This window comes from Pseudorca crassidens, chromosome 15 (assembly GCF_039906515.1).
Source record: "Pseudorca crassidens isolate mPseCra1 chromosome 15, mPseCra1.hap1, whole genome shotgun sequence".
In the NCBI taxonomy this organism is placed as follows: Eukaryota; Metazoa; Chordata; class Mammalia; order Artiodactyla; family Delphinidae; genus Pseudorca; species Pseudorca crassidens.
This window is the reverse complement of record NC_090310.1, coordinates 85,747,861-85,766,503: the sequence shown is the minus strand read 5'-3', so window position 1 is coordinate 85,766,503 and position 18,643 is coordinate 85,747,861. Positions and strand designations below refer to the sequence as shown.

The 18,643-nt window shown below is 46.8% G+C and overlaps 1 protein-coding gene across 3 annotated transcripts in view; it reads right to left on the bottom strand.

The window, feature by feature from the left end:
• The window catches only part of PHACTR3 (phosphatase and actin regulator 3), a 238,390-nt gene that overhangs the window by 27,204 nt on the left and 192,543 nt on the right, over positions 1–18,643 (bottom strand). For all 3 annotated transcript variants that reach the window (XM_067708625.1, XM_067708624.1, XM_067708626.1), the window contains exon 8: positions 11,016–11,169. In XM_067708625.1, the coding sequence (XP_067564726.1) occupies positions 11,016–11,169 (154 nt within the window). The remainder of the gene's footprint in view (positions 1–11,015; positions 11,170–18,643) is intronic.

Here is an 18,643-nt window from a genome sequence, read left to right as displayed (position 1 = left end):
AGGCAGTCCGCGCCCCTGCTCGTGGATCGAACCCCTGCTAACAGCGCCAGAGACACGGCCAGCTCTGTGCCCAAACGTGGGCACGAGCCTTCCTCAAGCACCTCCCTTCCTTCTTCCTGCATCCCCCGCCCCGGCGCAAAGCATCAGCCCCTCCCCATCCCAGCACCTCCTCAAGCCCTTACCGGGGTCCCGCCCCTCGTCCGCCTCCGCCCACCCACGCCCCGCGGCCCCACCGTCACGTGATGACGTCCAGCTTGGCTCTTGCAAGACCAGCGTCACATGCCCCCGTCAGGCCCCCCAGCCTGACACCCCCACACGTGTAGGCAGAGGGGACCTCAGACGCGCCGTCGCCCTGCCATGCCGCTGCTCATGAGCCCGCAGGGGACCCTCACTGCTTCTCAGGAAAGGCCAGGTGCTCCTGTTCACCGTTGACACCAATTTACGGAGCGGCTGCTCAGTGTGACAGGGGGCACCCCAGGCGAACAGCAGAGGCAGGATCGCAGTGTTCTAGCGGGGAGACAGACCCCAAAGAGGCAAAGAAAGGAATAAAGGGGAATTTCAGACAGCAGTTAAGTGCGGTGAAGAAAACGGGATGATGGGATGGAGAATGGGGGACATCAAGGGAGGTCCCTCCGGGAGGGACCAGAGGCAGCCGCGTGCGGACCAGGAGCTAGAAGGGTGCCCACCACCTGGCCCTGTAGCCCTGCAGCCTCCCCTCTGCCCCCGCTCGCCCCAGCCCTTCACAGCCACACCACGTTCTCCAGAGGGCGATGCGGGTTCAGGCCGCGGGACTTCCTTGCGGCTGCTCTCTGCCCGGGACATCCTTGCGCTCCGGCTGCCACGTGTGCTGACACGTATCGAGCCATCAAGACCGCGCGCCACGTCACCCCCTCTCTGATGCCTGCACCCCAACTCTTCCTCCCTCCTGCCAGATTCATCGCTCCCTCCTAGACCCTCCACTTCCACGGCTGGTTCACACGTCTATTTTGCACGTATTTTATTAGACATGATGCACCTCTGAGCCTATCTTTCCACCTCTGCTCCCCAGCACCCGGCCCCTGCGCTCTGCAGGGACCCGAGGTTTGTGACGGGGCTTTTGCGTCCCAGGAGACATGCAAGGGTGTGAGATGCGATGCTGCAAGAGAAAGCAGGCCTGCTTTTCCGCGGTCTTGACCTCCCCCGTAAGTCATTTACAACACCCTCTTACGTCACGGCCACCGTGCATAACCCGAGGGGTAGGAGGCAAAACCTGCGAGGAACTTCAGGTTCGGCAGTAACGGCTGTTATTATACAAGTCGGGGGTGGCCGCACCAGGCCCTGACCCAGGACTGTCACGTCCTGCATCCGAGGTGAGGCTGCAGCGTGGGCATCGGAGGGTCTACTAGGGACCGAAGCCGAGGCCCGTGTACAGGAGCCCACACCGCATGGAACACAGAGGGAAGGTTCTAGGGCTGCCGACGCTGACGCAGGCGAAGGACCAGCGGAGGATGAGGATGTTACTCACGCGTTAGTTCCGATGAACCAGGAAGTGGATTGAGCCGTAGTGCGTCACGTGCTCTCTGTGCTTTTGTGGAAGATGAGATGCTCCCGGGGCGGGGCGCGGGTAGAGCGAGGGCTCTGGAACCCACAGTCTGGCTGCTCCACCACAGACACTGGGACCCAGCAGGGAGGCCCGCTCCTACCCAGCACTGCGGTCCGGCTAGAGACACAAGCAGCTCGGTGCCCAGCCTGCGGTCAGGGCCAATCTGTCCCATTCCCTGCTGGTCATGTTGTCATGAAACCTGGGTCAGAAGCTGGCTCTCCCCCCTCCACTTGCCTGAAATTTACCAAAGGACACTTCAGTGGAAGTGAGTGCTCATCCGCACAGATTTCGGTACAAGTTCACAGCAGAACGAAGGCCCCTGAGACCAAGCCCACCCCCAGCTGGCCCCTTCGAAGCCTGAACGACAGCTTCTGCAGGAACACTGTCCCCACGTCGCAGCGTGTAACGCCCTCAGGACCCGAAACAGACCTGCCCCACCTGCAGCACATCTGGAGGATGGAGATTCTCGGCTGTCACACTGTGTCCTGACCCTCTGTCCCCAGAGACACTAAGGGGGGGCCCCCGCAGACACAAAGTCCCCTGGGACTAAAACTAACCATCACAGCACGCTTCTTCTCCTTCTAAATCCCTGAATATAAACTCCCAGAAGCAGAGTGCTCGGTTAAAATGTGCAAATTGTCATCCTGGCTCTTCACCTGCCCAGTTATTTTCAAGTCACATGGCTGCCAGCAGTGGGATGGCAATGGAAACCACCAACTCACTAGGGTGGGATATTCTTATACCATGATCAGTATTTACATTAGTAAAATATAACTTAAAATATTTAAAAATAATATTTTAAGTTTTATTGTCATTTTAGTTGAGGATGAAAGGTTCTTTGTTACTATGAATTTTTTAATGTCTGTAGTTACTAGTGAAACTGAATTATTTTCATGTATTTGATAAGAAATTTTGCTCCCTCCCTCCTGAACCACAAATTCCAGGCTGTTACCCACTGATCTGCTGGGTTCTGCTGACAACTGGTTTTCTTTCTTGAATGATGACATCATCTAATTCAATGCATTTTCCTCCTCCTCTTTTAACATTTCTGGAAATGTTGCTCATGTAAATAATCCATAAAAAGAAAAAAAAAAACACTGATGTGTGAAAATAAGCATTACATGTAGTTTTATTTTAAAAGTAAAGATTTTGAGGCAAACTAAAAGTCTTGATTGTGGGAGGGAAAAGCAAAGCTGGTAGGTCTGTCCCCTCCTTAACACACCAGACCACTATTAAAAATGAACATTTGAATCCTATGAAAAAGAATGGAAAACCCTTCTGACGTGATGTTAGATGGCAAAATCTTACGCATGCTAACAGGGCCTCCATAAAAAATATGTATTTTTTACTTACACTTTTATAGTTAAAATTGAGAAATGGGTTTGAAATCATGTATAGAAAACTATACCCCCTGGAGATAAAATTAAGAGTTGAGCAAATTAAAGCAATCCTGAGGAAAAAAGGACAAAGCAGGAGGCACAAGCCTCCCAGACTGCAGACTATACTACAAAGCTACGGTAATCAAACAGAGTGCTACTGGCACAAAAAACAAACATGTGGATGAATGGAAAAGAATAGAGAGCCCAGAAATAAACCCACACGCCTACGGTCAATTAATCTATAACAAAGGAGGCAAGGATATACAACGGAGAAAAGACAGTCTTTTCAGTAAGTGGTGCTGGAAAACTGGGCAGCCACATGTAAATCAATGAGATTAGAACATTCCCTCATACCACATACAAAAATAAACTCAAAATGGTTTAAAGACCTAAATGTAAGATCTGAAACCATAAAACTCCTAGGAGAGAACACAGGCAGCACACTCTTTGACATAAATTGTAGCATTATTTTCTTGGATCAATCTCCTAAGGCAAAAGAAATAAATGCAAAAATAAACAGATGGGACCTAATTAAACTTAAAAGCGTTTGCACAGCAAAGGAAACCATCAATAATACAAAAAGACAACCTACCGAATGGGAGAAAATATTTGCAAATGATGTGACTGACAAGAGGTTAATACCCAAAATCTACAAACAGCTCGTACAATTCAATATCAAAAAACCAAACACTCCAATCGAAAAAATGGGCAGAAGACCTAACTAGACATTTCTCCAAAGAAGACATACAGATGGCCAACAGGCACGTGAAAAGATGCTCAACATCACTAATAATTAGAGAAATGAAAATCAAAACTACAGTGAGGTATCACCTCACACCAGTCAGAAGAGCCATCATCAAAGTCTATACATAACAAATGCTGGAGAGGGTGTGGAGAAAAGGGAACCCTCCTACACTGTTGGTGGGAATGTAAATTGGTACAGCCACTATGAAGAACAGTGTGGAGGTTCCTTAAAAAATTAAAAATAGAACTATCACATGACCAGCAATTCCACTCCTGGGTATAAATCCAAAAGAAATGAAAACACTACTTTGGAAAGATACATGCACCCCAATGTTCATAGCAGCACTATTTACAACAGCCAAGACATGGAAACCACCTGAGTGTCCATCAACAGACAACTGGCTTAAGGTATATGTACATACACACACACAGAATATTAAGCAGCCATAAAAAAGAATGAAAAACTACCATCTGCAGCAACATGGATGGACCTAGAGAATATTATCCTTAGTGAAATAAGTCAGAGAAAGACAAGTACTATATGATGTCATGTATATATGAATCTAAAAAATAATGCAAATGAATATGTATACAAAACAGAAACAGACTCACAAACATAGAAAACAAACTTATGGTTACCAAAGGGGAGAGGAAAGGGGGGAGGGACAAATTCGGGGTAGGAGATTAACAGATACAAATTACTATACATAAAATAGATAAGCAGCAAAGATATACTGTATAGTACAGGGAATTATACCCATTATCTTGTAATAACCTATAATGGAGTATAATCTCAAAAATGCACAACCACTAAGTTGTACACCTGAAACTAATGCAATATTGTAAATCATCTATACTTCAATTTAAAAAAAAGGAAACTACTGAAGCACTTTGGAGAACTACAGCAGACAGAAAGAGAGGTGACAAAAGCAAACTCAAACTGAAATAGAGATGCTCACCAATAATCGTGTCTCGCTCACAATCACTCCCTCCACGACCTCAGCCTCCAGGTGGGCATCAGTTTCACGTGAATGCTTTAGAAAAATTTCAAGTCCTACATGTTTGGAGTTACTGGCAAATAGGCAAAACCTCCAATGTTGAATCATCAAATGGCAAGAGTCTGTTGTAATGCCTATATCTTAGTTTTCTTGTAACCATGAAAAAATGTAACATAGGTGAAAGAGTTGGAACACAGTGTGGTCAATAAATGTGAGACTCCTTCCTTCCAAAAAAAAAAAAAAAAGAGTTGAGGAAATTAAGACAAAGGCCATACAACATAAGATCAAACACAGACACACAACCCAAACGATACAACACACTTGTGACAGGTATCTGCATACTTGGCTCTGAGCTTCCTGGTGGCCAAGGCAAAAAGGGAAACACAATCAACTATAAAATGTGCATTCTCCTTAAGATACTAACAGACAGCTGTTACACAGAAGTACAGCTTATTTTGATCCTGAGGCCTCCAAGAACGGTCTTCCAAGGGTGGCAAGGAAGGGGACACAGTGCAGCCTAAGGCAACAGTGACACTTAGGAGAAGGGCTCTGTTAAAATACAGATTCCTGTTCAAGAGACTTGGGGTGGGGCCTGGGAATCTGTGCTTTCACAAAGCTCCCTGGTGATTTGGATGGACGCTCTGATGTTGGAACTGGCGTGGATCGGGTGACCAATTACCCCCGCACCCCATATTTCCCGCTGTGTGAGCACAGGCAAGTGACTGCACTGTTCTGAGCCAGTTATCCTCATCTGAAAAATAGGACCATTAATAGCACCTACCCCAGAGAGCTCTCGCAAGGCTCCAAGGAGGTAATACGCATGAAACGCTTAGCAGGAAGCTGGTGCACAGAAGACACTGAATACATGTTAGCAACGACCATCATTAATAACCACACTTTTCTGTCCCTCCTTAGATGGTGCTTATGGGGCAGGATTCAAGTCACCCAGGAGGAGCTGGGCTCCCACCCGGCACTGCAGGTCGGGAAGAGGAAAAGCAGCAAATATTTATCAACATCTGTTATTATGAAATTCCCCACCCACTGCAATTATGCCTCAACACTTCCCAAAGGAGCAGCTTCCTTTGCAGCAATTAAAATTAAGCCATTCTTTTTCCTGCTAAGGCCAGAAAAAGTAAGGTTTCTGTATTTTCTAAACCCTGTGTCCACAGAACTGAGACCCTGCACTGCGCCCCAGCATTCCTGACACCTTCAGCGGAAAGAAAGTCCCACGGCTAATGCTAGGTTCATGGTGCTGTTTATAAGAGGGCCAATCTCCACCCCCATCCTTAAACGCATCAAACCTCCTCCTTAAAATTCCGCAGATTTCAAGGCAAGCACGGGGCAAGGGAGCAGCAGCACAGAACACTCCTTCCTGGGAATCTGTTTCCCGGAGGCCTGAGTGGCGGCAGCCTGTTCTGGATGTGGGAGAACAAAACGTACAAAGGGACCGGCTGGAGGGTCATTTAATGCACGTGCATTGAACGCCTGTGTTAACGTGCTACTGGAGGGCGCTACTGAGCATTAATCAGCTTCTCACATGCGGTCCCACAGCAGAGGACGCCCCAAGGGAGACTTAACAGAAGGTTTGTGCATCGCTCCGGAGGTGCCGGCCGGGCAAAACACACCACAGTCACGGACGAGAACAACAATGTACTGACATTAACAACTACGCTAACACGACCTTGGCCCTCCAGGCGCTGCTCTACAGCAGCTCACTACCCTGGCCTGGCCTGGCCTGCTGCGTAGCCTCTGCCCCTGCCCAGGTGACAACTAGCCCTAGTGCGTCCAGCCAGGACCAAACAGCAGCAGCTCCACCCCCCAGAGCGCCTCCTGCAGGGATGCACTTTCACCTGTCTGTCCAGGGACTAACCTGGAACTTTCCAAAGGGGCCCCAGGAGGAAGGTGCTGCCACAGTGTTGAATTTACAAACCAGGGGGAGATTCAGAGAAGGCCATGCTGGCCCAAACCCACACCGCTGTGACGGAAAGCCTGGGATTTGAACCTACTTGTCTACGTTTCCCCAGGGCCTGTGGTCGGCCGAGAGTCTCTGTTCGCTAACTGCACTGTTCCGGGGGTGGGAGAATATTTGCATCCCCTCCACTTCCCGCCAACACAGGCATGGAGTGTTTTGCACAGAAGCCCAGGGCACTGGCTGGAGGCCTGAATGTCCCCTGATGGAAGCCACACCAGTATGAGAAAACGCAAAGCAGAGACTTAGATGAGCCAGGCCCCCAGAGCTCTGCTTCCCCCGCCACCCAGGCCTGGGGGTTCTGAGGGACCACCCATCGCCTGACTCCTAGCCCACCTCCTCTGAGCTGTGTGACCCTGGGCAAGTTCCTTAACCTCTCTCATCAAGCCTTAGTTTTCTCATCTGTAAAATGGAGATGATGATAACACCTCCTCTATCGGTTCCTGTAAAGATTAAATGAAATGAGGGAAAGGAAGCAAAACATACTGTACGGCGTCCGCACTTAAAAGGGAAAGTTGTCACTTGATCACTCTGTAGTATATACAGATGTCGAATTACAATGCTGGACACCTGAAGCTTATATAATAATAATAAAAGAGAAAGCTGTCGGGCATCCTTAAATGGCGTGCACACAACCCAACTGAAGCAAGACAGAAATTTCTAGAACTTGCCCACTGTGTGAGGCACGGGAGCTGCGGGTCTGTAATACTCTGCGGATTCACTTACACACGCCGTAAAGGTGAGCTGGGCTCCCATATAGAAAGGGGGTGACCGTGATCACAGGGCTTTACTCCTCCTTTACTCCCAAGCTGACTCCGACTTCATGCAAATCCCCAGAGCCAGCACACAGAGTCAGGGGAGACCGTGACCACTTCATCCAGAAAAGCCCTAGGAGCGCCCAAAAGATAAAAAAGTAAAGGGTCCGGGGCTTCCCTGGTGGCGCAGTGGTTGGGAGTCCGCCTGCCGATGCAGGGGACGCGGGTTCGTGCCCCGGTCCGGGAAGATCCCACATGCTGCGGAGCAACTGGGCCCGTGAGCCATGGCCGCTGAGCCTGCGCGTCCGGAGCCTGTGTCCCGCAACGGGAGGGGTCGCCAACAGTGAGAGGCCCGCGTACCGCAAAAAAAAAAAAAAAAAAAGAGTAAGGGTCTGGAAATTTTTAAAAATACACAGTACGAAAACACCGACTGCACTTCAGGATACAGTGAATGGCACGTTGCCACAGCAACCAGAGGCTGAATTATTCAGCAAGCGATGGCAGAAGAATCTCTGAAAGGCGGCAAAACAAAGACAAACGATCCAATTAAACCATTTCTGCAGGGGAAACAAACCGGGCCGGCCAGGAAGGCTACGTCTGCCCGCCTGGAATGTGACTTCTCAACCACGCTCTCTTCGTGTCTAATTCTGGGGTCGCTTTTCCGTTTTTAAACATGGTGACAAACGTCCAAGGAGCTACTATGTTCTAGTCCAAGCTTTAAAATGAGTTACAGATTCCATCCAGGGCCTGTGTCTGGGGTATCACTTACTTAGGAGTCCTTTGAGGTTTCCCAGCACCCCACCTTTTCCCACCTCCCGTCTGCACTGGGAGACAGGAGTGGGGTCCCCAGAGTTCTCTTAAGCCGAGCACCGTCATGACCATTTGTTATCCTTGAATCACATATGCTACAATGTTTACTATTTTTTTTTAAATTCACTTAATAGTCTATCTTGAAAGAGAAGTTAGTTTGTTTAGCAAATAGAAAACCATTATCGCTTGGCATGATTAGATGACAACTGCAAAAATAATACGTGTAAACATCATCTTTTTGACTTTCGGGCAGGGAAGGATGTTTTAAAACATGGCACAAACAATATGGACCATAAAGTATATCAGGGCCCAGGAAACCTTGCCCCGTGGGCTGCTGTTTATGTTTGTACATAAAGTCGCATTGGCATGCAGCCGCACTCACCACGCATTGGCCACGCGTTAGCGTGACGACAAAGTCGTGTGGTCACAGCAGACACAGTAGGATCCACAGAGCCAGAAATATTCAGTATCTGACTCTTCACAGAAAAAGTCTGCTGACACCTGAAGTATATGAGCGATAATCTGATAACTTTAAAAATAAAAAACTTTCCCACATCAAAGGAAAGCATGAACAAAATGACAATACCAGTCCTGAAGAGGGAGAAGAGGTGTCATTCACAGACCTGGAAAAGACTGGAAGCTGCAATTTCCAGGGTAAAATCCTCAAATCATTAAGATAAAGAAAACTGCAGGTAATGTACATGAAAGGAACTGAAAAAAAACAGACAGCTAATAAACACTGAAAAAAAAGTTCAATCTCATTAGAAACGAGAGGAAACCACGCCTCCTGCGATGGTGCATCCCGTCCATGAGACAGGCAACAAGGACACCAAGCTTCATCTGCCAGCATCTCCCCTTGGCCATGAGATCGATGCACCTGTGTTTCCACCCCTCCTTCCTTCCCACCCATAAGCATTTACTGAGCACCCATCTGGTCTGTACAAAGCCCCAGAGTGGGTACCAGCCACGCAGGAAGAGGTCTGAGGATGCTTCCGGGAATATGGAGCTCAGGGGAGCTCTCTCCCTCATTACCCACAACTGTATCTCTCGCAACGGTCACGGCGCCTGCCTGCCCCTCATTTGAGTAAAATAAGCCTTTGCTGAATGACCAGACACAGAGTGATAAGTGCGTGGTGGGTTGACAATCTCACTGCAATCAGGCTAAGAACGTCCAACCTGCTGAGGCCCCCTCAACCCGTTAATATCAGGGATTTCGTTAAAATACCCCTCTCAGCCCGGAGACTCATCAGGTCGGGGCGGGGCTCACCAATCTGTATTTTAAAAAGCTTCTCCCTGGTCTGGGTTCAGAGCCGATACAGGAGGAGGGGCTGAGGACCCGGCTCCCAGGCCCCACGAGCCATGGTGAGCACCGACTTACTGAGCACCTACTTTGTGCCAGGGCTCGGCCGTATGCCTTCCTTACGGGATCTCCCCCCAAATTCACAATGACCTAGACAGCATCAGCACCCCACCTTATAGACGAGAAAACCAAGACCCGGGGAGGTAAGGCCGCTGGTCCCAGGTCCCCCAGCACGTCAGCACGGAGCAGGGCTATGTGATTCCAAGCCCTCAGGACCCCAGCTGGGGACCCCGGCCGCCTGCAGAAATGTGCGCCACGCTGAGCCCGCCCCTCCCCCACCGTGATCCCGCAGCTGGTATCATCCCCATTTTACAGGTAAGCTGAGCCCGCCCCTCCCCCACCGTGATCCCGCAGCTGGTATCATCCCCATTTTACAGGTAAGCTGAGCCCGCCCCTCCCCCACCGTGATCCCGCAGCTGGTATCATCCCCATTTTACAGGTAAGCTGAGCCCGCCCCTCCCCGACCGTGATCCCGCAGCTGGTATCATCCCCATTTTACAGGTAAACTGAGCCCGCCCCTCCCCCACCGTGATCCCGCAGCTGGTATCATCCCCATTTTACAGGTAAGAAAACCGAGGCCCACAATCACAGCATCTGGGCGCTGGGCTTCACCCCCTCACACTCATTGCCCCCCGCTCTGAAAAAACTCAAAGCATTTTGGAGGGTGGCAACACGGGGGCCCAAGCTCCCCGGCAGAGAGCAGAGACAAGGGCCCGTCCACCTGAAACGAGGAGACCTGAGCCTCGGGCAGAGGAAAGACCACCTGGAGGAGAAGTCCAGGGCGACCTTCAGATCAGGGGTCCTCGACTGGGGGATGGCTCCGTGCCCCAGGGGACACTTGGCAGTAACTGGAGACACTTGGTTGTCACCATGGGAGGCAGGGTGAGGGGCTGTGAGCATCTCCAGGGTAGAGGCCAGGGACGCTGCTAAACGTCCTACCGCGCACAGGACGGCCCCATCAGTGTCATCCGGCCCCGAACATCAGGGGCCCCGAGTTCGGGAGATCCTGCTTCCGGCCCTCGCTCCTCCGGAGGGCAGGGGGGCACCACAGACCAGTAGCACCGGCAGCCCCCCGGAGCCTGTCCACACCATAGGCCTTGCTTGGCTTCTATAACCAGTGCTTCTCCCCAGGGAAGAGTGGCCCCGGGGGGATCGGGCAATGTCTGGGGACAGTGTTGGCTGTCACAGGGGCGTGCAGCCTGCAGAAGCCAGTGGGCTGCCAAGCATCCGACAGCGCCCCGACGGCCCCCGCAGTGAAGAGCCGTCTGGCCCTGAGCGTCGACAGTGGCAAGGCTGGGAAACCCCGCCCCGGGCACTGCGTTTGGGGCCGGGACAGCGCAGTGTGGGGAAGGTGGGACATCCGAGGGGTCGGGCTGCAGGGCCGGGACCAGCTCCCACTGTGTCCATGCGCCACTTACTTGGAGAGTTTCATCTCAATCTGCTGCCGGATCTCCTGCCTCTCTTCGGCCGTCCTCCTGGGGAAGATATTGCGGTCTTCCAGTTCCTGCTTGCTGGGCCGGTTCCTCAGTTTCACTGCCAGGAGCTCCTTCTTGCACTTCCTCGGCAGTGTTCCTAAGACAAGGGGCACCGAGAAAGCGGGTGTCAGGGGGTCGCTGGCTGCCAGTGCGGCCAGCACTTCCCACCCTCCTGCAGGAAAGAACCTGGACCAGAGCCACGCGGGCACGTCTGGCAGCTGTAATGCCCTCCAGCGAACGCTGGGCAACGCACCTCCCTTCACAAAGGCCCACACGCAACCATGCCTTCCACAGGTGCGGGATCGTTCATGCAGCCGGGGTCTCCAGAGACAGTCCCGATCGACACCCTTTGCCCCAGAGCAGTTACTAGTAGCGCCACGTTTTCCTTCAGAAGTGCCCAGGTGCAGATCATAAATTACAGTTACTTTACCCATGGTGGTCTGTCCCCCCATCCCCCTGTCACCCCCCTCTCCCCTCTGCCTGTGACCCCGTGGCCATGTGGGTCCTCTTCCATTCCTGGACGATCCCAACTCAGGGTCTCTGCACCATGTCTTTCCCATGGCGACCCCCCTGCTCTGCCTGGACCATCCAGGGCCGGCCACCTCCTGAATCACACTGCTGGCCTTGAGCCCTGCCCTCAAAGAGGCCCGATGGGTCCTCCAATCGCCATCACCCACCCGCTTAACTCCTCCCCTACCTGGTCTCTTTCTTGTTCACTAGTTTATCCTCCATCCCCTCCACTAGCTTTTAAGCTCGACAACAGTCTGTTCTCCTGGGTCCTGGAACAGTGTTGACGCAACAGGTTACCAAGGAACACGGCTGAGTGAGCCTGGTTCAGGGTCTAGGAGGCTGACATTGACTTTCAGTTCTACACACGTCCAAGCAGCAGAGTGACATCGGTGTGCATGTAAGGTCTTAAGGAACGACGACGTTTAAACGTATTGAAGAGCAGAAAAGGGGGCTGGCTGCATTCACGGGCGGAAAAGGAAACGGCATGGAGCTGCACGAAGAGCAGAGTCCTTACCTGCCCCGCGGCGAGCGCACGCGCTGACAACGGGCAGGGAACTCCGGAGCACGACACAGACTGCAGTTTTGCGGCGTGTGGTTTTGCCCTTTTACTAGGGCATGGGTTTAAATCCCGGGGGCTCAGACCATCATCCAATGAGGTCAACCCCACAGGTGGAGGGAAACTTTATTTCTTAAGAATAATGGCTGGCCAAAGAAAGCCCATTCCTACTGTGGGGTACAGGAATACAAAGCAAGAAATGCCTAGTAAGGTGACAGTTTAACATAAGTCTGGGATAAAGTAAGATATAAAATATTGGACTTGACTGAGGCTTGAGTTTCTAATATGAACTTGTTTGCTGTGTGTTTTATTAGAGACAAAGAGAAAAATAATGACCCCCAAAGCCATTTCAGCCAGGGCTCCAGCCTGATTTTGTTTTAATAGCTTTATACATGACTAGAGTCCTGTATTTATAGAATCATGAAGGCCTAAGGCAGTCACATGCATTTTTCTGTTGATCTTTACTGCATGGTCTGGGGGAAATTGAAAGCTAAACTGGCATTTATGAACTGAGGGAGTCTCAAAGGCCTCAGGACAAATCCTTCGTGAATGTCAAAGGTCTGCTAGGTGGCGAGAAGGACTGCCATGTTTAGACAACGGTAATATGCTAACCACGAAACTACACCGAATGTGGTTTCATCTTTCTAGCTTTCGATAAAGAATGTCTTTAAGCCTACTGCAAATGTCGCGGCATACTTGTCATTACAAACTTTAAGCATATTCGTTCTTAACTGAGAGAAAGATCCTTTAATCAGAGATTTCTAGGTGAAATGAGAATTCACTCCACAGGAAATCTCTGTGCTAAGAGCAATTAATTCTCCTCGGCTCAGTCATCCAGGCCCTAAGAGCACAGCATGGCACCCAGTAGGGCCACGATGAACACGTCTGGGCTGACGGTCTTCCCCAAGCTATCAGGAGGTCAACAGGTTTGACTACTTAAAAGTCAAAAAGGGAAACTTCCAGACAAATAGCTTAAAGGGAGGGCTTTTCATGAAGTTGAGGGGCACTTCTGCACAACTGAGGGAATTCTTCTAAACGAGCAGGGGATCCAGAGCAGGATGTGACACTGAGAGACAGAGGCCAGGAGACCTTCCTGTCCTGACGATGGGAACAAGCCACCCTCTCCACCAAAGGCCCCCAAACACACTTGTGATCCTACCTTTGGGGCCAGAAATCCCACCTCCAAGAGTCTGCTCCCAAAACAAATGGGACAAGCACACAAAACACACATAAGAGGGTGTTCACGCAGCCTCATTTACGAAAGACAGAAAGTAAACACAGCCGAAATACGACAAGACAGCATGTGTTACATTACGGCGCCTCTGTAGCATGTGAATATCGTCAACCTATCATGAACCTAAAAGCAGTGGTATATACATTACTGAGGGACAAAAAGACAGACGTGATATGTTGCTAAGAAAAGCAACTTGTAGGAAAGCATGTACTTTTATATATAAATATATCTGTGTATGTGTTTGCATCGAATTTTGTAAGAATTTGTAATCGTCTTATAAATCGGCAGAGATGCCAGGGATGGATTTTACTTATTAATTTTGGTTTTCTGTATTTTATTTTTAATCATCAACATAGCTTCCTTAGATCAAAATAATTGTTTAAAAAGAAAGACCTTTGTGGAGTGACAGCAGTGAAGATGGTGGAAAATTCTCTCTATAAAAGCAACAAGAAAACTGCAAAATCATCAGAGTCAACTTTTTCAGAACTCTGTAAATTAACTAAAGGGTTGCAGCGACACAGGGCATCTTTATTCAAGGAAAACTGGATGACTCTCAGGAAGAATGTTTTACTCTGTCCCTTTCTCCCCTGGCCCTTTCTCCATCTTGGCAGCAGCCTCGAAGCAGTCTGTTTTCTGCTGAAAACCAGGGACCTGGCAGCCACTGGGGGGAGGGGAACAGGCTTCATTCCCAAAGAGCTGTCATCATTTGACCTGTCGCTGGTTCTCTGAAGTCCCCGCTGCAAGGCTGTCCACATTGGATCTGACTCAGAGCTGGCCCAATGCAAAACTACCTTCTCCCCGGGGGCGTGTTTGTCAAAAACAATACTGTCTTTCCAAGCGCAAGGCTTTTATTTATCTTTAGACCAGTCTTCCTCAATACTCTATGGAGTTCTTGATTGGCCAAAGGCAATAAAAATCAATGCATAGGCCAAATATTGTAAGTCAATTAAAAGAAAAACCTTATTAGAGAAAAAGGGACTGAGAAAATATTTGAAGAGATTATAGTTGAAAACTTCCCTAATATGGGAAAGGAAATAGTTAATCAAGTCCAGGAAGCACAGAGAGTCCCATACAGGATAAATCCAAGGAGAAACACGTCAAGACACATATTAAACAAACTATCAAAAATTAAATACAAAGAACAAATATTAAAAGCAGCAAGGGAAAAACAACACATAAGGGAATCCCCATAAGGTTAACAGCTGATCTTTCAGCAGAAACTCTGCAAGCCAGAAGGGAGTGGCAGGACATACTTAAAGTGATGAAGGAACAAAACCTACAACCAAGATTACTCTACCCAGCAAGGATCTCATTCAGATTTGAGGGAGAAATTAAAACCTTTAAAGACAAGCAAAAGCTAAGAGAATTCAGCCCACCAAACCAGCTTTACAACAAATACTAAAGGAACTTCTCTAGGCAGGAAACACAAGAGAAGGAAAAGACCTACAAAAACAAACCCAAAACAATTAAGAAATGGTGACAGGAACATACATATTGATAATTACTGTAAATGTAAATGCTTCAACCAAAAGACAAAGACTGGCTGAACGGATACAAAAACAAGACCCTTATATATGCTGTCTACAAGACACCCACTTCAGACCTAGGGACACATATGGACTGAAAGTGAGGGGATGGAAAAAGATATTCCATGCAAATGTAACTCAAAAGAAGGCTGGAGTAGCAATTCTCATATCAGAAAAAATAGACTTTAAAATAAAGACTATTACAAGAGACAAAGAAGGACACTACATAATGATCAAGGGGCCAATCCAAGAAGAAGATATAACAACTGTAAATATTTATGCACCCAACATAGGAGCACCTCAATACATAAGGCAAATGCTAACAGCCATAAAAGGGGAAATCGACAGTAACACATTCATAGTAGGGGACTTTAACACCCCACTTTCACCAATGGGCAGATCATCCAAAATGAAAATAAATAAGGAAACACAAGTTTTAAATGATACATTAAACAAGATGGGCTTAATTGATATTTATAGGACATTCCATCCCAAACAACAGAATACACATTTTTCTCAAGTGCTCATGGAACATTCTCCAGGATAGATCATATCCTGGGTCACAAATCAAGCCTTGGTAAATGTAAGAAAATTGAAATCGTATCAAGTATCTTTTCCGACCACAACGCTATGAGACTAGATATCGATTACAGGAAAAGATCTGTAAGAAATATAAACACACGCTACTTAATAACCAAGAGATCACTGAAGAAGTCAAAGAGGAAATCAAAGAATACCTAGAAACAAATGACAATGAAAACATGACGACCCAAAACCTATGGGATGCAGCAAAAGCAGTTCTAAGAGGGAAGTTTATAGCAATACAATCCTACCTTAAGAAACAAGAAACATCTCAAATAAACAACCTAAACTTACACCTAAATCAATTAGAGAAAGAAGAACAATAAAAACCCAAAGTTAGCAGAAGGAAAGAAATCATAAAGATCAGATCAGAAATAAATGAAAAAGAAATGAAGGAAACGATAGCAAAGATCAATAAAATTAAAAACGGGTTCTTTGAGAAGATAAACAAAATTGATAAACCATTAACCAGACTTGTCAAGAAAAAAGAGAAGACTCAAATCAACAGAATTAGAAATGAAAAAGGAGATGTAACTACTGACACTGCAGAAATACAAAGGATCATGAGAGATTACTACAAGCAACTATATGCCAATAAAATGGACAACCTGGAAGAAATGGACAAATTCTTAGAAAGGCACAATCTGCCAAGACTGAATCAGGAAGAAATAGAAAATATGAACAGACCAATCACAAGCACTGAAATTGAAACTGTGATTAAAAATCTTCCAACAAACAAAATCCCTGGACCAGATGGCTTCACAGGCGAATTCTATCAAACATTTAGAGAAGAGCTAACACTTATCCTTCTCAAACTCTTCCAAAATATAGCAGAAGGAACACTCCCAAATTCATTCTACGAGGCCACGATCACTCTGATACCGAAACCAGACAAAGATGTCACAAAGAAAGAAAACTACAGGCCAATATCAGTGATGAACATAGATGCAAAATCCTCAACAGAACACTAGCAAACAGAATCCAACAGCACATTAAAAGGATCATACACTATGATCAAGTGGGATTTATCCCAGGAATGCAAGGATTCTTCCTTATTTACACATCAATCAACATGATACACCATATTAACAAGTTGAAGGAGAAAAACCATATGATAATCTCAATAGATGCAGAGAAAACTCTTGACAAAATTCAACACCCATTTATGATAAAATCCCTCAAGAAAGTAGGCATTGAGGGAACTTTCCTCAATATAATAAAGGCCATATATGAAAAATCCACAGCCAACATCATCCTCAATGGTGAAAAACTGAAAGCATTTCCACTAAGATCAGGAACAAGACAAGGTTGCCCACTCTCACCACTCTTATTCAACATAGTTTTGGAAGTTTTAGCCACAGCAATCAGAGAAGAAAAGGAAATAAAAGGAACCCGAATCGGAAAAGAAGAAGTAAAGCTGTCACTGTTTGCAGATGACATGATACTATATAGAGAGAATCCTAAAGATGCTACCAGAAAACTACTAGAGCTAATCAATGAATTTGGTGAAGTAGCAGGATACAAAATTAACGCACAGAAATCTCTGGCATTCCTATACACTAATGATGAAAAATCTGAAAGTGAAATCAAGAAAAAACTCCCATTTACCATTGCAACATGAAGAATAAAATATCTAGGAATAAACCTACCTAAGGAGACAAAAGACCTGTATGCAGAAAATTATAAGACACTGATGAAAGCAATTAAAAATGATACAAATAGATGGAGAGATATATCATGTTCTTGGATTGGAAGAATCAACATTGTGAAAATGACTATACTACCCAAAGCAATCTACAGATTCAATGCAATCCCTATCAAATTACCACTGGCATTTTTCACAGAACTAGAACAAAAATCTTCACAATTTGTATGGAAACACAAAAGACCCCGAATAGCCAAAGCAATCTTATGAAAAATGGAGCTGGAGGAATCAGGCTCCCTGACTTCATACCATACTACAAAGCTACAGTAATCAAGACAGTATGGTACTGGCACAGAAACAGAAAGACAGATCAATGGAACAGGATAGAAAGCCCAGAGATAAACCCAGGCACATATGGTCACCTTATCTTTGATAAAGGAGGCAAGAATATACAGTGGAGAAAAGACAGCCTCTTCAATAAGTGGTGCTGGGAAAACTGGTCAGCTACATGTCAAAGAATGAAATTAGAACACTCCCTAACACCATACACAAAAATAAACTCAAAATGGATTAAACACCTAAATGTAAGGCCAGACACCATCAAAGTCTTCGAGGAAAACATAGGCACAACACTCTATGACATACACCACAGCAAGATCCTTTTTGACCCACCTCCTAGAGAAATGGAAATAAAAACAAAAATAAACAAATGGGACCTAATGAAACTAAAAAGCTTTTGCACAGCAAAGGAAACCATAAACAAGATGAAAAGACAACCCTCAGAATAGGAGAAAATATTTGCAGATGAAGCAACTGACAAAGGATTAATCTCCAAAACATACAAGCAACACATGCAGCTCAATATCAAAAAAAACAAACAACCCAATCCAAAAATGGGCAGAAGACCTAAACAGACATTTCTCCAAAGAAGATATACAGACTGCCAACAAACACATGAAAGAATGCTCAACATCCGTAATCATTAGAGAAATGCAAATCAAAACTACAATGAGATATCATCTCACACCAGTCAGAATGCCATCATCAAAAAATTTACAAACAGTAAATGCTGGAGAGGGTGTGGAGAAAAGGGAACACTCTTGCACCGTTGGTGGGAATGTAAATTGATACAGCCACTGTGGAGAAAAGTATGGAGGTTCCTTAACAAACTAAAAATAGAACTACCATATGACCCAGCAATCCCACTACTGGGCATATACCCTGAGAAAACCATAATTCAAAAAGAGTCGTTTACCAAAATGTTCATTGCAGCTCTATTTACAATAACCAGGACATGGAAACAACCTAAGTGCCCATCAACAGATGAATGGATAAAGAAGATGTGGCACATATATACAATGGAATATTACTCAGCCATCAAAAGGAACGAAACTGAGTTATTTGTAGTGAGATGGATGGACCTAGAGACTGTCATACAGAGTGAAGTCAGAAAGAGAAAGACAAATACCGTATGCTAACACATATATATGTAATCGAAAAAAAAAAGAGAAAAACAAA